The sequence below is a fragment of the Hakea prostrata genome, chromosome 2 (genome assembly GCF_041222555.1).
Source record: "Hakea prostrata isolate BN-2017 chromosome 2, UWA_Hpros_2, whole genome shotgun sequence".
Classification (NCBI taxonomy): Eukaryota; Viridiplantae; Streptophyta; class Magnoliopsida; order Proteales; family Proteaceae; genus Hakea; species Hakea prostrata.
Window position 1 is genome coordinate 45,978,685 of NC_142601.1, and position 25,233 is coordinate 46,003,917.

Genomic DNA, 25,233 nt, shown 5'->3' on the forward strand with positions numbered 1-25,233 from the left:
AGAAGGTTTGCCTCCATATATATATATATATATATTTCCTCCATTAGACTTTTGTAGGCAAGGTTTAAAGTATCCCACGATACCATACGATAATAGCCGATACGTATCCATATTTGACCAAACCGATACGATACATCTCGATACGTCTTTCCATTGAATTACACTAAAATATATTAGCTAGAGCGATACAATACTCGATATAGGACGATACGTCTCTTAAAATCACCTAACCGATACGATACTCGATACCAATACTTTAAACCTTGCTTGTAAGAGTTGCACACATATCGTACGGGATTGACACTGTGCTTTTGTTGGAGCCCTTGAGGCTTATTTGAATCACCGTGTCAATTCGTAGTGGTGGACTTTTTTTCTTGTGGTGTTTTAAAAATGGTAAAGAGAGCACAATGTTCTGCGTAAACGATCGAAACTTGACACACGTGTCTCACCTGCCCAACTCAAATTCCAATCAAATCGGAGCATGGTCCATCAAATTAAAGTCTGGTACATCAAGCGTGTCCACTCCACTTCCCAAAGTGGTAGCTAGGACCGAAGTAGATACCTACCAAACATTAGATTTTATCAGTTAGTTGAACACGAGCTGTATGGTTGTCCCTTACCTGAATTTACAGTTTTGTTGTTGGCTTTTTCTTTTATTCCTTTGGTCCATTACCTAATTGTGCCCTGTGGCAGAGAGGTTGATAACTGGAGTTACGGATCAAAATTTACCTTCACCTAGCTATATTTAGGGCAAATTTGATACAAAAGATTTTTGCAAAAGCAAAGTTTGGGGTAGTTTTCTTATGCATTATTATTTCCAAAAATTTTTGTCCGGAGGCTAATTCGATGTCTTAACCTCTTGAAGCTAAAATTGCATTTAATACTTATCAATTAATTTTTTGGTATATATTTTATTCAACATTTTAGTGCATGAAATGAAAGAGAACCCATGTCTCATGATGGGATTAGAATTAAATTTTGGGTTAAAATCAAGGTCACATCAAGGGGGAAAAATCAAGAAAGAGTCGAGATCGATCGACTAGGACAAATCTTGATCTTAGATTTATCATTAACCCTGATTCAGATCTAGAATATTTAAGTTTTGATCCACTCTAGGATCAAAATTTTGAGCTTAAACCTAATTAAATTCAAATAAGTAAAAGACTATCATGACCAAATTTGCACCCCATTGTCCTTATTATGTCTGAGGGCAATGCCAATGCCAATGCCTACCCTGTGAAGAGTGAAGGCTGGTGAGCATATTTTGGGCTTCAAAATGAGGAGGGACAAAATGGAATAAAATTCTGAGACAGGGTCTTTTGAGTAATTCCATGTCATTCATACCTAACCGGCTAACCGAGGTCGGTTCGTCTGTATTTCCAACTTAATTCCGAGTTCCAACTTCCAACCACGTGAGGTTCCATAAACAAAAGTTATATTCTACTTACCAACCACCTGGGATTTCATACGCGAAGATGGGCCCACCAAACTTCTTCAGACATCTTTTTTGTACTTAAAAATAAAATAAAATAAAATGCATCACTCTCCTTCCCTGCCAAGAAACCTCTTTCTTCAACTTCTCCTCCACCGATCCTCCTCTTCTCTCTGTGCAGGTCTCTCAGTTTTCACATAGTGATCTTGCATCTCCCTCTCTCTCTCTGCGCAAAGCCAACTACAATGCAAAGCCAAATGGTGGTTGAAGAGCCCGTACGGCTCGCTTCCGTACTCACATCTACTAAACCGGTAAGCTCTTCTCTCTCCTTTCTTGTGATCACATTTCAAAATATTGTACCATTATAGTCTTTCTCTTTAGATTTTAGTATTTCGGTCGTTACTGGTTTGTATCGTATAAATCTAGAGAAATTTGTATTTTGGGCTCAGTTTTCTGCTTCTCTTTGTCTTAATTCCATCAGTTGAGTTTTACTAATGATTTTTTCTTTGACACTCTCCGATCGGTGTTCAGTATTGTGGTTTTCTCTTGAGGTACTTTTTGATCACTGCTTAACCTTGCTGGGTTTCTTTAGTGGCTTTCTCTAAGATGTTTGGTTTAGTTGATTTTTTTTTTCTGCCTTCTTTTCTTTTTTTATTTCGGGTGCTTGGGCTGTTTGGTTTACCATAGCATATAATAATTCAATTTGATGATCTATATATTTATTCTATTTGACATTTTCTTTAATTGTAAATGATCCTTGATGGACGTTGGAACACGATTAAGTAAAAGAATCCAGCTACATGATGAGGTTATGGCCCTTTGCGAATGGCTATCAGAATAATGATCAAGATACCGTCAGCATTTGGGCGAATAACACCTTCAGTTTGAAAAGGATTTTAATTTTAATTTTTTTAAAAAATTTCATCTGACTAAGACATTTCCCCCTTTTTAATCCTTATACAAGTGTTTTCTGATTTACAACTACTCCTGTAAAATACTTTGCGGGAAACAACTGCAGCATTGGTGAACTTTTGGCAGTTCGGAATTTTAATCATGCATGATTTGCTTTCTAAGCCCCTGCTTTTTATTTTCCTGTTTTATGATTTACTTGTCATTCTTCAATAGTTTTGTTTGTCCTACCATGCTTGTCATTCTTCTGGGCAACTGGTGCAATAAAGGATGTAAGCAACTTGTTCATTTCATTACAAGGAAGTATTCTGATAGGATGCTTGGAATCTGCAGAACTTCTTACCTTCACTCACAAAGATAGTTGGGACACTTGGCCCAAAGTCACGCTCTGTAGAAGTGATTGAAGGATGCCTAAAGGCAGGAATGTCAGGTGATTCTAAAGTTTGCTTCTGAGTTCTGATATGTAGCAACAATGAAAGGTAGCTTTATTCTGATGCATTCTATGTGTCTTTGGTTTTGGCAGTTGCTAGGTTTGATTTCTCTGGTTTTGATCAGAAATACCACCAGGAAACTCTTGACAATTTGAGGACAGCAGTGAAAAATGTTAATAAGCTATGTGCTGTAAGTAATAGTCTAAAGATTTTTTCACCCAAATCCATTCTTGAATTGCATATTATGGAGTCTGACGGTTATATCATTGTTCCCATATGAATATATATTGCTTGCTAATAACTCAGTTTCTTTGTGATAATTTGAGTGTGTACCTTCATCTACTTTTGATTCTAGAATGTTGAAGTGCTGCACCTTGGTCTTTCCAATACAATCTTTGAAGCATTACTATTTTATTGTGGCAGCTATAGTCAGTAACATGCTGCATAACTTAACAGTTAAACTTGAATTTTTATTTTGTGTGGTCTGGTTGTGTAACTGTATAAAATGTCCCTATGTCGTGTATCGTTGTTTCTCTATTCCTTTCGAATATACATAATTTGTCAAATTTCAGAGATTCGGTCAATAATATGGTTCCCTTTTTCTTTCCTTTCTATTGGACAGAGATGTGAGGGGTATTGATGCAGACAATAAACCCATGGAAGAACAAGAGAAAAAAAATTCACATCTGCATTTGGTTCAGCTTTTGGTTTTGTAGCAAGAGTTAAACAATAACTAGTCCTTAGTAAATTGAAGAATAGAAGAGAAGAGGAGAAAAGAGGGGGTTGGGGGGGGGGGGAGAGAGAGAGAAAAAGAGAGAGAGGAATCCAATAGGCCACAATTGGATTCATTGAGTTGCTATTGGGGTACACCTACTTTATTTATGATAAACAACTAGCGACTCTTATTAGGTTTCCTACTAAGAATAGATGATGGAGATCGAATTGGACCTTTTTCCTTTATTGTAAATCTTTAATTGATTGACATGTGTGTTGGGCTTTTATCTCATAGGTTTATGTGGTCATGGGCCTAATAGTTGTATGTCTAGTCTATAAGGATGTACTAGTTTACTGAGTGGTTTAATTGGTCAGTTAGGAAAATTCTGTGCAATTTAAGTTCAAAGGACAGAACAGTATTTTTCTCGTGTATTATTTTAGTTTTTCTATAATTACCTATCATGTTTGGATGGAGAGAAATTGTTGACGACATGAGTGGCTAAAGGAGTGTGCTTGGGTGTTCCAAGAAATAATGGTGGACTTGCAGTTTGATTCTTTCAAACTCCAGGACACTATGGGGCAGCAAGAACTCATCATTGTCCGTCGCTTGGGTATTCATGTTCAGGTTAAACACAGAAGTAAGCCCCTTGAGGTTCAGTGGCTGCTACCCCAAGGTATGTGGTGTAAATTGAATATAGATTGGTCTTCTCTTGGTAACCCAGGCATACAGGGGCTGGTGGAGTGATAACAAATAGCGAAGGAATGATTATTGATCACTTCTGCTGTTACTTTGGGTGTGTGTTCCAGTGTGATCACTGAGTTTGAAGCCTTGCTGATAGGACCTTGGAGGATAGTCACGTGGAGGAGAGAGAGAGGGTTAAGGTACGGGAGGGGATTATAAATAGAAAGGAAAGGGAGATGAAAGGGGGGAAGGTTATGGGAGTGATGTTTGGGCAGCCATAGGCTGAGGGGGCACCGTGAGGTGTTGGGGGTGACTGGCACCATTAAAACCAGCTTTATCCTTCGTGTAATTTTTTTTTTATAAGAACCTTCAAACTGACAATGGAATTCAATCTCAAACAGATAAATTACACGAAGGATAAAGCTAGTTTAATGGTGCCAGTAACCCCAAACACTTCACGGTGCCCCCTCAGCCTACGGCTGCCCAAACATCACTCCCATAACCTTCCCCTCTTTCATCTCCCTTTCCCTTCTATTTATAATCCCTTCCCATACCCTTAACCCTCTCTCTCTCTCCTCCACGTGGCTACCCTCCAGGGTCCTATCACTTGCTTAAGGGGCTAGCTTTGGCTAGAGCTCATTCTAATCACTAACTTATGGGTGGAAACTGATTCTGCTGCAGTTGTTTTGGCAGTGAATGGTAGAAAAATCCCATGGATTGTTTTGACACGATGGCATGGGCTGCAAGGGTATCTAGATGCAATTCAGTGGAGGATAACCCACTGCTATCGTGAGAGAAACCTTGTGACTGATTTCGTGGCTAAGTAAGCAGCAACGGAGAGGAGCTCAGAAATAAATTAGTGAATGGCCAGCCATTATGCAATCTGAAGTGGGTTGGGATGCAATGCAAAGACCTAGACATCGTTTTTTTCAGTCTGGTTTTTGGATTGTTATTTTGGTGCTGCTGTTTTTCAGTTTGATTTTCTCTTCTTGTGAGTGAGTGGTCAGTTTTCTTAAAGAGGGTTCTTGGTTGGGGGATTCTCCGTCAACTAAGTATATGACTTGATAAGGAATTGGTGAGTGATGGATGTATGGGGGGCAATTGTTGTTGTGGGTTTGAGTGATTTATGTTCCTTGTAGTCTTTTTTACCTTCTTTTAAGAAAGCTGGTCTTTTATTCAAAAAAAAAAAAAAAAGAAGAAGAGGATCACTATGTCCTTATTTCTTCTGGGACTTGTAAGGTTTTTTAGAAGCTTTACTTATAACACCATGAGGGAAGCTTGGAGACGGACTGGTTTTTGCTTCAAGCTTTGCTGCTATAATTTGTGCATTTTCTGATTTACTGCTGGTTAATGTCATAGCCCCCAATTGACCCTTTTGGACATTCTTAACCACATCAGGTACCTTTACCAAAATTTGGCCCATGGGTGGGTCCTATAGACATTAGGCTTATTATTGAGTTTATTGATGCAGTGGGTCTAATTTATAAGCTTATAAAGTAAGGGTGGTGCTAGTAGACAGAACTCGTGGTTAAAAGCAGTGTTTCATTTGATTAGGATAACTTATAGCTAGATACAATACAATTTTGATTTTATTTATCTTATCAAGTTTTAGAGTGAGATTAGGAGTCCCTTTTTGAGCCAACTAGGAATTTTGGAAGGTGTATATATATGTAATGCATCACCCATCAATTATACATGATTTGGTTAATTAATCAGATTGGGTAGGTTTAGGGTTAGAGTAATGGTTATGCTGGTGAGAGTAAAAAGGAAAAAGGAAAAGCAAAGATCTCTTTATCTGGCAGCAGCTGGTAATGGCAGATCAGTTCAACTGATTCCACGGCCAGACCTAGGAACTAGGATTTTTACCACATAGCATCCAATTGGAACCCTCCTGGACCTTGAACGACCAGTGAAAAATCAACTCTCAACAGCTCTACTTGAAGAATTCTTGAGCTGTTTGCACAGAAAAGTAAAAATAACTTCAAATTTTTTATTCCTCCCATCTGATGGGGTATAAATATGGGGCTTAGTAGCCTTATAATGGGAATCCCTCATCCAATAGGAACTGAGCTTGGAATTAAAACAGAAATAGTTGGGGAGTAACATGGACTAGGTAACTGACTTTGACAGTACATCTCTTCATGCATGGAGGAGCAATACTTACCTAGTCATGTGACCACATAATTGATTCACATGATCGCTTAAAACTGACCCAAAATAAAACCCAGCTAACTTAACAAGCTGGTCCAATTGGAATTACATTGAAAGATCTGAAATAGAACTAAGTATGGCACCTACTGCCTATTATTATACCATTGCTACTGCTGGGCAGCAAGCTTGACAGCTAGATTTGGGCCTTCTTCTTGCAGTTTAGGTCTTCAGGCCTGCATTAGTATGTTTGTTCATTGTCAATATGATCATCATCTTGGGTAGCATGGGTGTATACTCCCTCGCATGTGAACTACATCCCAGCATAAGACTGTAAAGCTACAGTGCCCCCCACCATCACCAGCGTCGCTCTTATTACTATCATGTTGAGTTTCTCCATACTGATGACTTACCTCACCCTCCTAAACTTTATTAGGGGTTCAGTCATCCTCTTCAACATTAGGATCTTGTATGTAGGATGGTGCTTATGTTTCATCATCATCAATTAGTTTAATTATGCTATTGGTGACTGAATCAGATGTGGTTGCTGGCAATCCTCACTTAACTGAACTATCACAATTACCATATCAATGTCCTCTATTCATGCTCTAGTTGGACCTTTAAGTGTGTGGATGATTTTGATTGGGTTGTTATCTACTTGACCCCTTCTCTTTCCAACTCTAGATTTTTCAGCTTCAACTTCATATTGTAATGTATATGAACTAACTTCTCCAGTTTTGCATATTTGAGATGTTTGTAGAGTTTTCTGTGTATCAACCCTAATGTACTCCAATTACATTTGCTACCACTAGATGATGTTGTTGGGGATTATGCCAGAAGTGCAATCCTCATCAAGTATAAAGCACTGGTGCTGTGTAATTGAGCCACAAATCACAGCACACTGATAATTTTAATATTAGAAGTTTGAACAAATCTATATATAGTAAATTAATAGTCATCATATCAACAAAACCATGATTAACCTCGTGCAAATACTAAGGTTGGAGAGGTTTTTTAAACATTAGATAGCCACTCAAGTTATTTGATATATTTTTTCTCAAAATTAGTGTATTAGTAACCTCATCCATGTCAACTAAGGCGTTGGGCACGTCTTGCTCCAATATATTGACAACTTTCCTTAGGAACTTTAATAAATCCATTCTATGCCCTTTATTATCATTGCATTGCTGCACGTGGTTTGTGATTAATGATTAGGTTAGTTGAATAAATTGGAAAATTACATCTAGCCCCTTATATTTGCAAAATATTATGTCGACCACATTAGATTTCGAAAACATTTTCAGTACTGTTGGGAACTAACACCATTAGTTATGAAAAGATAACAGTTCTGCCCCGTTTTTCCTTCTTACTCCTCTTACAACTCCACTACAAACCCAACCTCTATGATTTTTGTTCCTCTAGTAACCACCTGCTGCTCCAACCCCTGTTCCTACCAGTTTTGCATATTTGAGATGATTGTACAGTTTTCTGTGTATCAACCCTTATGTACTCCAGTTACATTTGTTACCACTAGATGATGTTGTTGGGGATTATGCAGGAAGTGCAATCCTCATCAAGTATAAAGCACTGGTGCTGCATAATTGAGCCACAAATCACAGCACACTAATAATTTTAATATTAGAAGTTTGAACAAATCTATATATAGTAAATTAATAGTCATCATATGATTCATATCAACAAAACCATGATTAACCTCGTGTTACAACTCTACTGCAAACCAACCTCTATGATTTTTGTTCTTCTAGTAACCACATGTTGCTCCAATGCCTGTTCCTACCAGTTTTGCATATTTGAGATGATTGTACAGTTTTCTGTGTATCAACCCTTATGTACTCCAGTTACATTTGCTACCACTAGATGATGTTGTTGGGGATTATGCCTGAAGTACAATCCTCATCAAGTATAAAGCACTGGTGCTGCATAATTGAGCCACAAATCACAGCACACTGATAATTTTAATATTGTAAGTTTGAACAAATCTATATATATTAATTAATAGTCATCATATCAACAAAACCATGATTAACCTCGTGCAAATACTAAGGCTGGAGAGGTTTTTTAAACATTAGATAGCCACTCAAGTTATTATTTGATATATTTTTTCTCAAAATTAGTGTATTAGTAACCTCATCCATGTCAACTAAGGCGGGCACGTCTTGCTCCAATATATTGACAACTTTCCTTAGGAACTTTAATAAATCCATTCTATACCCTTTAATATCATTGCATTGCTGCACGTGGTTTGTGATTAATGGTTAGGTTAGTTGAATAAATTGGAAAATTACATCTAGCCCCCTTATATTTGCAAAATATTATGTTGACCACATTAGATTTTGAAAACATTTTCAGTACTGTTGGGAACTAACACCATTAGTTATGAAAGGATAACAGTTCTGCCCTGTTTTTCCTTCTTACTCCTCTTACAACACCACTGCAAACCAACCTCTATGATTTTTGTTCCTCTAGTAACCACCTGCTGCTCCAACCCTTGTTCCTACCAGAGTTGCTTGCATAGAGCAGTGGTGAATAGAGAGACACAAAAGAAGTGTTTTAGTGTTCTCCTTGTGTCCGGCGATGGAGGAAGTAGTGAAAGGCTCCAAAGTGGATGGATAGACAAGGAACACCCAAGGAAGTACCCTGACTTCACATGGTCATTGTAATAAAATAGAGAAGAGATGGAGAGACGAGAGGGGAGAATGGAGGAGAATAAGTGAGGAGGAAGATCTGCAATTGGTTGCAGGTGTCTTCCTCATGCATAGCATAAATAATGATAGAATCAGGTTCAGTTGAGGAAAGTTTCCTAAACTGAAACCGATTCCGTAAGAAAATAGAAACATAATAAACCTATTTCCAGTTTTCCTTAATGAATTTCATAGGAAATTTAGAAACATATCATTCCCATATCAGACCTGCAACACCTTTCTTGACACTCGAGTAAGGTAAAAAGGTAAAAAACCTACTTTTAACCTATCGTTAACAGTCATCACTGCTGGAGTTCACCCAGAAGCATTACAAGGCTGACATGACAACCCTGGCTGTGTTCTTCTGGTGATGCAGTTCAAAAAACCCACCCAAGAAGATTTCCAAGGCCCAAAGAAGGTCCTAGCTTGCTGCCCAGCAGCATAAGAAGCCCAGTTTGACATCAAGGGTATTTTGGTAATCTGGCAGTCCCATTTTGCCCAGCTGGGCCTAGTTTTAATCAGGAGTTTATTGGGAGTCCAAATCTGTTTTTAGTTTGTTTTTGTGTCGATCTAGGTTGAGGTAAGTAGAAATCCTATTTAGAATAGGAGTCCCCCTTAAATTTGTTTATTATGTTAAGTGCTGTTAGGAGTCTCAAATAAAGGCTATTAATATACAGCTATGCTTGTAACAAGTCACAATTTGATGAAGAAAATTTTTGAAGAGAGAATTACAGTAGGGATCAAGGATCAAGTAGGGTTCTCAGGGTTTCAAGTGCGGGAAAAATCCTGCAGCACCTTAGTTGGTCTGCTTTTTTCACCTGTCCTTCAACCCCAGCATTTCTAATCTGGTAAGCAACAATCCTTAGCCTTCCCTTATCTTACCCTTCCATCACACCTTGATGTTTCCCTTCTGCCCTTCCCTTTCTTTGCTAAAACCCTGACTTTAATATCTCCCAAATCCCTTCACAGAATTTCCTTGGCTTCTATAATCATCCCCCCAGCCATAGTTACCTTCTAGTAACTCTAGAATTTGAAACCTAAATTTCCAAAACCCTCAAACCGAGGAACTTGAATCTGAAGCTGAAAAAACAAGGTTCACATTTATGATTCAAGAACCCTAACCCTATAACTCCTAACTGAACTCTGTACACCCACCCTACCAAACCCTAAAATCCCTTAGCCCCAGGGTTTTGCAATTTTGACTGCTGTTCATCGATTTGATATTGGATTTTGGCCCTCACGCTGTTGAGGCTACATCACCCAGTGGCTTCAGCAAGGAAAAATAAATAAATGCAGCAGAAAGTTCATCCTGATCCACCCAACATTTGTGGTGACACTGCACTTTCAATACTAGTTTAAATTTTGTCATCTATTTTTCAGGACAAGATAAAGAAGGAAAAAATGCAGATAATGAAAAGTAAGACAGACAATCTCACTTATCTGATAAATAAGATATGAATGCTGAAATTTTTGTGTGTCAGGCTTCACTGAAAGAAACTAGAGGAAAGGAAAAAGAAAATAAGGTTTGACCTTCTAATTATGGAAGGAAAGCCATTCCCTAACCCCAGTATCGATGCTTTGTCCATTTCAACAAGACCAGCGAAGTCCACATGTATATAAAGTTAGAGCTAGATAGTGTTAACCCCTTCAAGCCAGTTAAAGTTATAAACCTACTAATTTAAAATATGAAAAAAAGCGTAGTCCTACTTTGATTCAAGTTCACCTTTTTGGGTCCAAACTCACAACACAGGACTGATGTTAAGCTCCTGAGCAAATAGTTTCATTAGCCAAAACCCTAAAGCGAGTAAAGAAAATAGGAGAAATAAAAGTAAGGTCCACTTGTACCTTCCGGCCATAATAAAACAAGCCCCCCACTAAATATGGGCCACAGCTGTTATGAATGATGATTAATTTGTTACTGATTGTTACAAACTTATTTTAGATCCAAGGATGCCGGTTCTGCAGTTAACTTCCTGGATGGTGAATTCCAAAGTTCATGAGGAACAAAATCATCTTTGTTGTGGTTTTACCTGCTGTTAGCCCCAGTTAGATTGATCAATTATATCCATATTTTGTAAATTTGTTTAAAGCCTCGGACCATCTTTGTTGCCTTTTCAGTATTTTTATTTTCTTTTTCTTGCCCCCACCCCCCAAAGTAAACTGATTTTGCTACTACTGTTATACTTTTCTTTCTGGTTTTGCAGTTGCGTTTTACCTTCTACAAGACCATATTTTTCTGAGCACATTTATATTACTTCATTTTTTTTTTTGGCTAATAACCAATTCATGGCTATCAGGTTATGTTAGATACTGTGGGACCAGAACTTCAAATTCACAACAATAGTGGGGACTCAATTGAACTGAAGGCTAATGGTAATGTTACCATTACACCAGATGTCTCTAGAGAATCTTCAGCTGAGGTCCTAACTGTTAATTATGCCGGACTTACTGAGGTATATGTCAGATTCTGTCCTGAAAGGGAAAACTTCAAATGGAAAACATGAAATAGTATTCATGGTTAATAGTTTTTTCTTTTTATCCCAAATTTTGGTATTGTAGACAGTTAAAAAGGGTGACACAATATTTGTTGGGCAATATCTTTTTACGGGAAGTGAGACCACCTCCGTATGGCTTGAGGTGAAATTTTCAACTACTGTGCTCATCTTACTTTTCAATCAGACAAGAATTTTAATTATCTGAATTACAATTGTCAATTGATCTTTTGATCTGTGCAGGTGTTGGAGACAAAGGGTTTGGATGTCATTTGCTTGGTGAAGAATACTGCAACTCTGTCAGGCTTCGTTTTCACCATGCACGTTGCCCAAGTTCATATCAATCTGCCTACTCTAACTGACGTTGATAAAGAGGTAAGCCCTGGTGTTGTAACCCAAGGTCTGGGCCAGTCTTCAGGATCCTCTCAAACATAACAAGCAGTACAATTAGGATTAAATCTCACCGTTCAGGTCTGATCCTAGTCAATTCTCAATGGTCAGCAGCTGTCAAGGGTCAAATATACCCTGCAGTTGTAGGTCTAGGGTTTATTTTTTAGGGTTTCTAGTGTTGGAGGCTGACTTAAGGTTAATTCGGGTAGGGAATGGGTCTTGGCCAGCAGGGTTAAAGCTTGGAAAGCTAGCGAGTTAAATCTGATTCTGTGGAATATCAGTTTCAGATTTGATTCCTGAGCTAGGGGCTTAAAATTAGGTCTCCTAAATTGTCTAGGACTCTAGGGAGGTTGGCTAGGGCTGAGAGGAAAGGGTCTATAAGGTTCAGCCAGGGGTTTATGATGAGGAAATTGGACTGAAACTGAAGTTGTATTTGCTGCGTTGCAAGTTCAGATTCAATTCTATGGTTAGGGTTTCGGTGGAGGTTTGGGAGGATGATTCTAGGGTTTTCTGGCTAGATTTGGGGCTGGTGCTTAGATTGAAGGTCAGTTCGGGTGGGATGGAGCTATATCCTAGAGGAGCTGGGGTTTAGGGGGGGATTAGGATCTGCAAAATTTCAGGTGAGGGAGGTATCCTATGGTGCTGCAAGGTGAAAAGGGAGGTTGGGAGAGTTGGAGAAGGAATAGGGGATGGGGAATGGGTTTGGGGTTGTGCTCACTTGATGCTTGAGAAGAGGCATGAAGAATTTTTGAAGAACACTGTTTAGAGTTCCTTCAATGGTGCTGCAGGTGAATGAAGAAGAAAGAAAATCTGGAATTTGCAGAAATTCATGAACACCAAGGCCGTGGGCTTCCTCCTAGGAGACGACGACTTCCTAAGTCTTCCTGTAATTCTGTTTTCATTCAATTAATTGTAATCTGATTTGTTACATGAGGGGATGGCTCTATTCTTGTAACTTTCCACTGAAGGAATATTAAACTAGGACCCAAAAAGAAACCAACTCGAACTCAACTTAGGAAACTTACTTGGAAATCGGATTAGGAAATCCAGTTTGGATAAGAATTCCCTATTACAAGTAGACTTGACTTCTAAACTAGAAAAGGACTTTTAAGTAAGAGTTCCTAAACAAATACAACTTGCAAAATAAGAAATCAACTTCCAGAAGATATCCTACTTGAAAATTAGACTCCTACTTAGATAAAGACTCTTCAATAACTTGTTATTGAAAGACTCAAACTCAAAACAAAATTAGCTCCAGACTCCTCGTAGAATGTGGAGTACAACTAAGGAGATCCCTCTTCCAACTGGTCCTCCTAATCAGACTAGGATTCCAACTACTTGTCCAATAGAAAAACAAAGAGTAGATCCTTGCTCTTTGAATTGTTCTGGAGCACTTTGGAGCCCAAAGGAGGTGGGGGAATAACCAAAATATCCCTAGGGTAATTCAGCCAGCTCTTGGTGTCCATGATTGTAGGCTGAATATGGGCCTAAAATATTAAGGGCCCTATGGTTCCCAATCCTGGTTACATTGCCTGATTCTTTTATTCCATTACATAAATTGCAAGTTTATCCTAATGGCAAAGTCATAGGCACATATTAAACTTTTAGGAACTAGGGAGGTTTAGCTGAAAGTTTTCAAACTCATGGTGGCAAAGCAATAGAAGTAATCAACCCTAAAGGGTTTTTTTTTTTTTTTTTTTGGGAGGAAAACTGAATATTTTTCTTGAAGTGTGGGGCCCTTTTAAACCACCAAAATTAGAAAGATCCCCATTCCAACTGATGACAATTTTAACCATCCTATACTGCATGCAGTCTTTTAACTTGTTGCCATCACTGTGAAACATTGACCCTAAACCTAACCATAATCATTTCAGTGGCTTCTTAAGGATCCCGTTATTAGCCCTTAGATGAACTCTAAAGTCTGAGGCTACACCATAAATATTATTGGAAGATCCTGTTGGTTGAAAACCATATTATAAGGGTCAATCCTGTGTAAGAATTTAGTTCAGTTTTTGGTTATTTTATCTTTCTAGCTTAGAATTTTTTATGCACATCCAAGGATCCACATCTGCAAGGACAGTCCCAAATAGGCCCAGCACTTTGCTGGCTGCCCTGAAAATTCAACAACTTAACAGAGGGCTCTAGTTAAGTTTAGAGGTAGAGACTGGGGAAGGAGGAGGGTGATTGATATGACCACGATTCTGAACCATGGCTGAAACCCTAAGTGGGGCCCACTAGATGGCTCCAAGAAGCCTCCCTAGGCTGGCCGAAGCCCCTTAGGAGGATTATTTTGGGCATTTTCAGCCCCATTTAGTCGCTGGAAGTTAATCCCAGTTTAAATTCTGGAGTCCAAGTTTGTTAAAGAGTCTTATTTGAGTTGTGTTTGAATTGGTTAAGTTGTGGATAAGATAAGCTCATTTACAAGTAGGGTTCTTATCTTTTAGGATTTTGCTTTTGATTAGAATTTGTCTTTATTAGTTGTTGACTGTTTAGTAGTTGAGTGTACTTAGGAATTCTTTTTCAAGTGAACTTCCTTAGAGTTTTAGGTTATCTAATCTTTATTTTCAGCATGTGCCTTTTAAATATTTAGATTCTATTTCAAGGGCAAGATTATGTGGTGGGATCCTAATCTATAAAGGATTCCCACTTAGAGTCTAGTTCTTTTAGTAGGCTATAAATAGCCTATTGTTGCTTTGTAATTTTTAAAGTCTGACTATTGAATGAAAAGCTATTGAGTTTGTGGAGGGGGGTTCTTGTTGAGGGAGCCTCTTTAGTAAAGATCTTCTTCGTTATTCAGCACCATTCAAATTTCCAGCAAGAGTTCTTCAAGCATTCAAAGTACAACAACTCCAGCTCGTTTCTCTCTTCCCTACCCATCGCCAGCCCTAGGATACACCCCTAACCCCATCACAGCCCCTTTTCCTCCATTCCCCTGCATTCACAGCAGCCCCTACCCCTTCTCCAGGCCCACGCAAGGCACCCCTTCCCCCTTCATTGTTCTGCACAAGAATTCCCACCCATTCCCCTGCTGCTGCAACTTGGCAGGAGGCATTCCCCCCAAAAAAAAAAAATCCCACACTAGCCTTAGCCCCTCTTCCACCCCCTGCAAGTCTTCTAAAAGCCCTTCCCCACCCCTGTGATCATTGTAGGACCCGCCCCCTTCTCTCTCAGCTCTAGCAGCACCCCCTCCCCTCTCGACTTGCGGCAACCTGAAAAAAGGGGAATAAAAGAAAAGAAGGAACGAAAGAAAGAAGGGAAAAAGAAACGAAAGATAAGAAAGTTTGCCCAAGATCTTCAATCCCTTGAATTGTTTTCCCTCCAAAGTTTTTTCTAATTTTACTAGTGTTTCATTGAATTGCTTACAATGAGTTGGGGGCTTTATACAGCCTTACACTTGAGGGAGTCAGACTTAGACTCAATCTAGGAAACTTAATTGGACTCAATCTAAGGAATCCACTTTGGATTAAGATTCCTTTACAGCTCAACAGCTTAATAACTAACTAGAAAGGAGTCATCTAAAGATCTCCTACTCCAAAAATAAATTGCAAAAACCAAATAACTAACTTTTAAAAGGAATCCTCCTTGAAATTGTATTCACTCCAACACAAACAAGGACGCTAACCACTAATCCAATTGAAAAATAAAAAGTAGATATAGGATCCTAAAAGTATGAAGGAATTTATTGGACCCTTTTAGTGTTCAAAGGTGCTAATAGGGCCTGTTTTGTTGTCCACATTTCAGTGGATTTGATGTGGGTTGGGTCTGGATACATCAGGAGTTCAGGACTACATCTGACTGGATGGAAAAAAGAAAGAAAAAAGAAATGCCAACCAATTTGTTCCTTGGGGGTATCCAGGACTGTGGGATTTGGGAACATCTAAAGTCTAGCAGAAACATCAAAGCAAATGACTTCCAAATCAAGTCGAGAGATCTGGAGTCGGACTTCGATCTCTCAAGGTCCTGTTCCCACCATAAGTGAGAGATCATAGGGCCAAAACAGGGGGGAAATTGGGGGAGAAGGTTTATGGTGTTTGCTTCAAGCTTACCTTGTCTGGAAGCCTTGTCTTCAAGTATGGATGTCAATGTGAAGTAACTGTAGGTTGAATCCACAGCCAAGGCCAAACCATAGAGGTTACTTGCCAAGAACCTAATATAACAACCTTTAATATGACACACCAAGGATCCAAGGCCTCCTGATGTAACCACGGTCAGTAGGCCCCAAAAGGGTTGAAAATTGGGCCCAAAACAGTCACCTAGCCATGCATTAGCGAGAGCTAGTCAAATTCCCTAAGGGGTATTTTGACCATTTTCACACCCTCCTTGGGGTCTCATGAGTCCAGTTATGTCCTGTCAAGAGTCAAGATGTACATGTCTTTTTTTAGTTGATTATGTCATGGTCAAGTTATTGAAGAGTCTTAGTCCATGTGGGAGTTGTAGTTGGATATGTTTTCCTTCTTGGTAATTGTTATTTTATTTGGTAATTTTGTGGTCCATAAGAGACTCCATTTTTTGGTTGTTGGTTACTTATTGAGTTAATTAGTTGTTAGCTATTAAGGTATTTCCAATTAAAGTCCAAGTTTGTTCGTCAATTAGTTTGAGTCCAAGTGTCTTTCATTGTTTATAATTGGCTATTTCATGCCTTGCCTTACAATTTAGATTGGATTAATAAAATTGAGCATTGAAATAATTGGAGTCGTGGGTTCCAAGAGTATCCCCATGGCTGAGTATGAAGTTCTACAATTTGTCTTCAATCTTCTTAAACCCTCAAGAGCCTGCAACAGTCTAACACCCTCTACAGCGGCCTAAGAGTGTACCAGTCCACTCCCATCAAGTAAGTGCAACCCCAGCACCCCTTCCCTACCCCCTTCCCTCCCCTACCCCCGCCCCTCTTCTCCCTTGCTGCAGCAAGTCCTCTCCCCTCCCTCTTGTTTCCTCCCACCTGCAACCTTTCAAAGATGATCGAATGTAGAGAGAGAGAGAGAGAGAGAGAGAGAGAGAGAGAGAGAGAGAAGGTAGAGACTGTATTTGATTGATCAAAACAATGGCCAAATAAGACCTTTCACAGGGAATCAAGTTCAGATTTGATAGACTTAAGATGAAACAGAATTTAGATGTGAAAAAGGGCTGAAACCATAAAAATATAGGCTGAATAGATCTTCAAAACAGGGGCAAAACTATGATGAAGAAATTGAAAGGACAATATGAGGGAATTGAGAATAACAATGTAACACCTAGGCTTCACACTGCAAGGTGGATCAATTGGATCGAACGCCAACCTACCTTGATCAAACACAAGGACTATCCATAGAGAAGGAATGCTAACAAAGCAATTTGATTTCAATTGATGAGTTGTGTCTCACCTTTTATATAAGTCTTTTTATATAGCATTCTAAAGAGACATAAACATTAATGGTAACATCCAACCACTAGCTAACACCACCTACCTATTAATAACTCAACTACTACCTAACTCTTGACAAAGGAAAACTCCTTTGACAATGAGTTCTTTTATTTTCAAAGCACAACCCCTTTTTATTTGATTTTTCAAGAACTAGACTTGGGCTTAGGTCTAGACCATGAAGAGCAAAATATGTGGGCTAACTTTAACCCACTAAAACAATCCTAGCCCATGAAAGTCATGGGCTGATTTGGATGATAGCTTTAGGCCTTTGATGGGCTTGACCCAATGGGCTTCTTCTTTCTTAAATATGTCTTCAATTCTGCATCAAAACCCTTCCCCATTCTTCCCCTAAATTATTAAACCCTAATCCATCCCATCTATATGATTGTTTCCCCATCCGATCCTACCTAGGGTGCCTCTGGATATCCCAAAACCATATCTTCCCCAATCTACCATCCCACTTTGGCATTTGTTAAAACCCTAACCTTCCCCCAGTCTTTCACTACCCAAGATGCAATTTCCACAGATAAACCCTACCCACCTTACCTTAAATCTTCCGCATTTTCTTCACCAAAACCATTTTGGGTATAACTAACTCCCAAATCATATCCCATCTTGTTGAGACCCTAAAATTCTGCATCCATCCCATAGCTATCTTGTCCAAAATTCCTTCCCATGGGTTACGAATTTTGAAATAAACTTCCCAAGGATTAATTATTTGTAAGCTGGTTCACTTTGAAACGGCCCTAAAGACTAGCCCAAAACCTGGGGTATGTCACCTCCAGATGTTACTCACTGCAGAGTTGATCTAATCTTGTTCAAAAGTTAGAGAATTCTCACAGTAAAGCAGAAAAGCTGAAAATAGCATATGGTCAATAATCAGTCTGTTCAGTGATGATTTTGTTTCTTCCTTATTCCCTTCTCTTTTTTTTTTTTTTTTTTTTGGGGGGGGGGGGGGGGTTTGCTTTCTTTGTGTATGACAGCCTTAAATGAAAAAGGAAACATAATGCTAATAAAACAGAACACTAACTTGTGTTGGAAGGCATGGTTCCTAATTAAAAGTTAATTAAATACAAAAACCTAAGTAAGACGTGGAATTCTATGGCTTCAACTCCCTAACTCAAATTGAGCCAACATGATGCCCTAATCAACCTATTTAAGCAATAGACTCATGGTCCAATTAAAACAAACAAGACTGAAACAAACTAAAATAACCTATATTCAAACTTGAACTAGATACCCCCATTATGGGCCCATTTCACTTTAAAACCAAAGGATCGAATGTTCATGAGTCTATGGCTAGGTAACCTGACCTAAGGCTTATTTTTAGAGGAAAAGGCCCATATGCATTGCATTAATCCAAGTTTCAGCTTTACAACAGACTTGCTGCTTCTTTTTTTCTTTTTGCTTTTCATTTTCTATTTTGGACTCAGCCATAAGAGTCCATTTATGGATGGCCCATGGTAACTCAAATCTTATGATTGTCTCAACAGGGAAAGAGTTGAAGTTTTGCTAACCCCATTTAACTTGTCTCAAAAAATTAATGCTTTCATACGGTTTACAATAGATCTATGCGGGCTGCTGATTTTTAATATCATAAACTTACAGTCATTTCTTTTTAATTTCCTTTTCCTTTTTGAAAGAATGTTGAATGCCACCTCCTCATACTAATATGTGATCAGTGCTTGACCTGTATGTTATTGGTTTTCACTTGTGACAGGTCATTTCTACTTGGGGCTCTCATAATAATGTTGACTTCATTTCGCTTTCATATACTCGACATGCAGAGGATATCCGAGAGGTGGGGTATTTTTCTTATTCATGCCACTTGTTGCTTTATAGATGTCAAGATATGTACCAAGAGTAAGGGTTGTCCCTATTTTGATTACATGGGATAGTTTAGTTTTTTCTTCTTTTGGTAATTCCTGGCTCTGTTTCCTACTCTAGGTTAGATTCTTCTTTTCTGTTTACTGAGGTATTTTTGCCTCATCTCTCTCTTTCTATTCCTGTTTCTCCTCTTCTCTTCTTCTATAGTTCTATTCAGTTATCTATATAGATATTGGGTTTGTTACATGGTATTAGAGGGATTACAGATTCTCTAATACCAGAAGAGAATAGGCTGCCTGAGGATACAGGTTCCCTGGCTACCCATCAAGTCTTCTCACTCTATAGGTTGCTGCATACTTCATCTGAGGATGGAAGAGGAGGCTAGCCTGATATTTTGTATTTAAATTGGCTGATGCTTTTGGTTCAAACCGCTAGGGAGAATAAGTACAAGCTTCTTCTGAAGTGTTTTGTAAAGCTTATGATATAGCCCTGAATTGAATTGGATCAACTAGGGGTTCCAAGATCTCAAGATCTCAATCAAAACCAACTCAAATTTGGGAAACAGAGGGCTCCTAGTAGAAACAGGAAAGAACTAAAGGGTAAAAGGTTAATTTCAGAAAATCACCTGTCAGATTGCAACCAGATTATAATGGTTCCGATAGGAAAGGGGATGAAGTTCCCATGGTTGGATTGGGATGGGTAGGTTCTCTGTCGAAAAGAAACCTTGTGTATGTTGTTGCAGGTTTTCAAAACAGCAGCTGGTTAAACCTGAAACCTAGGATTATGGTGGTTGAATGGGGGAAACGTGGTAGATTATGATATTGGCATGCTGTGGGTTGAATTTGGAGATTTCTGATAGTGTATGTGGACTGTGGTTGGATCCTTGAGAATTCTTTTTTTTTGGGTTGGGGGGGGGGGGGGTATCCAAAAATAAAAGTTAAATGGGGGTTTGATCTACTTACTAAGACAGCAGCTTGTAGTGGCAGATCTGTGAGGATTGATTCCACAGTTAGAAAGAGAAGTTAGGATTTTAAACACTAAGTACCCAGATTAAACCACCAGGGGAACCAGTATGTGGGCTCTGAAACACCAAGCTCAAACAGCTGCCTGGACTTTCAACACCTGTTAACTATGTCTGGAAGAGACAGAAGGCAGTAGCCAAAGCTTTGCAGTCGGCAATTTGAATAATCAAATTTGTGTTCAATATTAGGCCCTGAACTTTATATAAAGGTCCGGTCCATGTGCAAACCAACTGGCATTCAGCTGAGGCAGGGAGAGGTGGACAGCGGGAATCTATGGATTTTCCAAGTGAGTCAGCGGAGCTTATTCAGAAGGATGCAGAAACTCATGTTTATTCAGATTGTAATTGCAATTGGGTTTTCTGGCTTGTTTGGGACCCTGGTTAAAAGGGAATGCCCTTTTTTATGGAGTCTCCTTCCCCCATGGGTTCTAGGAGATTGCCTATCTTGTTTCTTCCCTCTTTCTAATAGAAAAATCACTTATCAGAAAAGAAACTTTATATGGAAGACTCAAAAATAGACTCCTACTCTAAAAGAAAGGGCTAACCCAATGCTTCCCATTAGGTAACTTGAAGTCCTAAACAAACTACTGAACTAAAGTAGAGTTAAAAGTCCTAATTACATTCTACTAGTTAGGCTTAGGCACGTACCAGTCACTTGCTAACTTAATGAGCTGCAGAACCGATTCAATTGATCTAAAACAAAACAATTTAACAAAAAACTGAGTACTGAGCTATTTTCAGTCTCAACTCAACTACCCATATCTTAGGTCCATTGAGCCGGCCCATTACCTTGGAGACCAATCCAACAAAGGCTCAACCATGATTCAAGTTTTGATCAAGATGAGCCGACATTTTGGTTAAATTTGATTTTCCAAGAAACTCAAACAAAACCAGGGTTAGTTTTACAAGTCCCAAGTTTCGACAATATTTCTGAAATTTCAGTAGTTTCGACCAGTATTTTGAAAATTTCAGTAGTTTCCACTAATAGATGTCAAGTTATGACCAATTTCTACCAACCCAGTTTTCAACTTTTTCAGCAAGTTTCAGTTGTTTTGACCAGTTTCAATCATTTTGACCAGCCGATCACTTGTTGACCTTTACCCCACAATTCCCTGGTTTCAAGTTTGAACATGGTTTTGACACATCTCACCATAGGTCGAAACCAGCCTTGAATCTGAGATCTTGATCCTTGGGCCCAACCAACGAATATGTTAACCATATGTTGTTCCTAACCAAAGAAGGCCTCTTTGGTGCTGGACCTGCATCATTCTCTTAATTGGACAATTAGAGGTCCCTGTATTGATCAAATTTTCCCTGGAATCCGATGGCTGTATTATAATACTCAGAAATGGTCTTATCCCCCGCTTGCGTTGTAATAACCTTCTAAAGAATTGATAAACCTTAGTCTAGTCCCACACTGTCAAAAGTTTTAGAAACAGTGTCCCAAAATATTTTTAGCAATCTCCTTTTTATAACCTCCTCCCAAGCTTCGGAAGTTAGGCTTCGCAGAAAAGATAAGCCAAATTATAACAGTAGAGTTATCGATCTTCCAATTCGGATTAGTTGGGTAAAAGATTAGGAGCTTGATGGTGCTTGCAACATACCCTACCTTCCCCCTACTTCGTAAGGAAAGCTTATTAAAATAATAGCCCAAGTAGTTCGTGTTTTCCAACATCTTGGGTATTTGGGTTATCAATATCCATCTGAGTAGGATGAGCACTACTTGAAACATTAATAGGTCCATTAATCTCAAACATATCATAGAAGCACACAAACGCACACACAGAATTTGGAGTACACACTCTACCCCAATATGTCGTCCCAACATACAAGGAAAAGAACTCCAGCAAGGAGACCATACAACTTGAAGACGTCCAACTTAAATGCACTCTTCGAGGTACAAAATCACCTCACACCAACTCAAGAGGTCCACAGAGTACCGTCCATAACCCAAGGCAGCTATCAATTATCACACGCAGCATTAACAAGGGAATAGTGTTAGTGATTTCTTAAAATCAAGGAAGAAATGAATTGTGGTTCAATAGCCCTTCTCCACTTGAACCGAGCGGCTAGGATGATTCCCATTGACCCTACCCCACCAGATGGCAGAGAGAGGGAGGGGCCAATTTCTAGAAGAAAAAAATGCTGTTGATAGTAGGGAAATGCTGCCCTGGTTTAGTTTGACTTCATACCTCTATTTCCTCATATGAGACTACCTGCTGATATTTCAATGATCTTCATACTAGTTCATCTCATGATTCCTCTAAACTTTTCACATCATATTCTCTTCCTTGTGACCCCGTTGTAATGTTGGGTCCAAGGAGAGGAAATAGGAGAGGAGAACTTGAAGCAAGATTCTCAAAATAAAACAATGTGCTGTAATACCAAGTTCTGTTGTGTTTCAACTGAAAACTCGAATTGTCAAGCTTCCATCTATACAGCAACAGTTCTTTATAATTACTTATCATCTCTTTCATCTAATCCTGTATTTATCTTCTAATTCTAACTACGATCAGCCACTCCCCCTATTGAAAGTGAACCTTCATGTTTACATTGTTGTTGAGGTAGTCCTACATTTTTCTTTTCTGTGCAGCTTAGAGCTTTCCTCAAGTCACAGAATCTTCATGAAACTCAAATATTTGCCAAAGTTGAGAATGTGGAGGTGAGAAAATATATTTATGTGGGAAATCTATCACCATCTTTATTGGTTCTCTAGGTTAAATGTAATGGCCATTTGAATGAATTGACATCTAATTAAATTCTCTGTCTTTACCAGGGTTTAAAGGATTTTGATGAGATCCTCCAAGAAGCAGATGGTATCATACTATCTCGTGGGAACTTAGGAATAGACCTACCCCCTGAAAAGGTAAGATTTGTTTTTTTTCTTCTTTTTCTTTGAGTGGAAAATTGATAACACTTAACTATCTATTTGTCACTGTAGATCACAAATAACTGTCTGTTACTTAGATAGACTATACTTTTCACTGAGTTCCTTGCAGTGCCTTTTAGTATTAATGTTTTTATGATAATGCATTGAATAGTTTTTCATATATGCTTATGATGCATATTACTTTTAATGGTCTTTAAAAAAGGTTCAATGGGGAAACAAGATTCTTGTAGCTAACTCCATTTAGTTGGAAAAGGTTCAGTTGAGTTGAGTTGAGTTGATTTGGGATGATTTACATTGTGCTGCTAACTGCTTTATGTTGATTTCTTTATATGCTTATAAGAGTATAAATACTTCCTAATTTTTGCCTTTACATGACATCATAACGGAATGTTATCCAGCAGCAGCCAGGTCTACTAGTCCATGTAATGCAGGATCTGACTCTTAGCAAGCAAGCTATCACTGACAAAACTTCCAATCCATTTGACCCAGGATTCAACCCAAGTATTCACAACCAAAATTACAAGCACCTCCAAAATAGTATAATGATCCAATGGTTGGATCTCAAGTTATTAGCACTAAACAAATTAGAGGCCAGTATCCAGAATTTGAAACAGTGTATGGAATGCATGTGAATGGAATCAGTAACTAAAACATTTGAAAGTAAGTAGTAAATTGTGTGGATGGAATCAGTAACTTACTGGTGTCTCATAATCTGCAGATCAGAAGGCCTCTTTATATTGCTGCCGAGTTCGTATATTGATAGTGCTTCAATCCCAGAATATGGTTCTGTTCTGATGTTTGGACAGACTCTAACCAGTAATCTGTAACCAAATAAAGAGAAACCTGCATATAATAGCTGCTACTGGGATGTTTGGCAATGATTAAGAAAGTTTCTGTTTGATTTCCTTCATTTCACTTTGCTTACAACCAGATGATATGCAAACATGTCTGCCTATATTGCATGTGGACATGCGTGATAAACTTATAAAAGCTTGAATGTCAACATTTTGACTTATATGGATATGTATTGTGCTGGGGACATGCTTGAAGTTTGCATGCATACTATTCTAAATGGGTCCACACCTGAGTCAGGGTATGTGTCAAGTTTTGACACACCAACAATTAATGGTATGATCCATCTGAATTTGATTTTCTCCTCCACTGCCCTCACTCGAAGTGAATATGAACGGACATTTGCTGAAATATGAGTTGTCTTCCCATAAGACTTCTGTATATCTGTTCATTTGTGCCCTTGTCTCTATATATGGATACAGAAGTTAATTGCTTTAATGTAATAAGATGCCTATGATGTAATCATTTTCACATTCATTTTTTTCAGGATAAGCAAGTTGGTAATTGGTTTATAGGACCGGTTCAATTGCACAGCTTATAGCTTATAAAAACTTGACAAGCTAGAGGCCAAGGACCGCCCTACTTTTTGGTTTATGGTGTTTTTTTGGTCATTTTACAATGTTTTAACCTGAAAACAGTTGGAAAGTAGAATAATGGAATCAGGGCCATTCTTGGTTTAACCTGCAGTCCGTCCAGCTTTAAAAGCTATATTCTATTGTATTTCTGATCAACAGATCATTCTTTCTCTTTTTCTTTTGGGAATTTGTTGACCATATCAAACTCTGAGAATCGCCTGTGTCAATGTTAGATTGATACGTCTACATGTTTAATATCACTTCTTACGCTATGCCCTGATGAACTTCTTACTAGTTACTAGTACTAGATGATATAGTGTTAGTAAATAATTTTATAATTTAAGTGATAGAGGGAATAAGCTATTCTGGATATGACAAACTTTTGTGCTTTGGCTTCAGGATGAGATAACAATGACAACACTAAGTAGTAAGCAATAAATATTATGTGATACTTCTTGTATTTTCTGAAATTTCTGCATTACTGTTTTACTAATACATGAGCACTTAAAATATCTCCCACTGTAGGTATTCTTATTTCAGAAGTATGCTGTTCACAAGTGTAACATCTCCGGGAAGCCTGCCATAATTACCAGAGTGGTGGATAGTATGGTTGACAATCTACGGCCTACTAGGGCAGAAGCAACTGATGTCGCAAATGCTGTCCTTGATGGTTCATGAACTAAAACTGCATAATTTACCTGTAGCTAAGGTTTTATTTTCCAGTTTGATCAAAGTGCTCAATACTAAGATATGTGTTTGTATTTCTC

General features: G+C 38.5%; 1 protein-coding gene across 1 annotated transcript in view; it reads left to right on the forward strand.

Moving 5' to 3' along the window:
* Positions 1 to 1,532: 1,532 nt before the first annotated feature.
* Positions 1,533 to 25,233, forward strand: part of LOC149024485 (pyruvate kinase 2, cytosolic-like) — a 42,906-nt gene continuing 19,205 nt past the window's right edge. The window contains exons 1-10 of the mRNA XM_089144715.1: positions 1,533 to 1,743; positions 2,675 to 2,771; positions 2,865 to 2,962; positions 11,316 to 11,471; positions 11,578 to 11,655; positions 11,754 to 11,885; positions 19,022 to 19,102; positions 22,743 to 22,811; positions 22,926 to 23,015; positions 24,992 to 25,136. Coding sequence (XP_089000841.1) covers positions 1,678 to 1,743; positions 2,675 to 2,771; positions 2,865 to 2,962; positions 11,316 to 11,471; positions 11,578 to 11,655; positions 11,754 to 11,885; positions 19,022 to 19,102; positions 22,743 to 22,811; positions 22,926 to 23,015; positions 24,992 to 25,136 — 1,012 coding nt within the window. The 5' untranslated portion in view covers positions 1,533 to 1,677. The remainder of the gene's footprint in view (positions 1,744 to 2,674; positions 2,772 to 2,864; positions 2,963 to 11,315; positions 11,472 to 11,577; positions 11,656 to 11,753; positions 11,886 to 19,021; positions 19,103 to 22,742; positions 22,812 to 22,925; positions 23,016 to 24,991; positions 25,137 to 25,233) is intronic.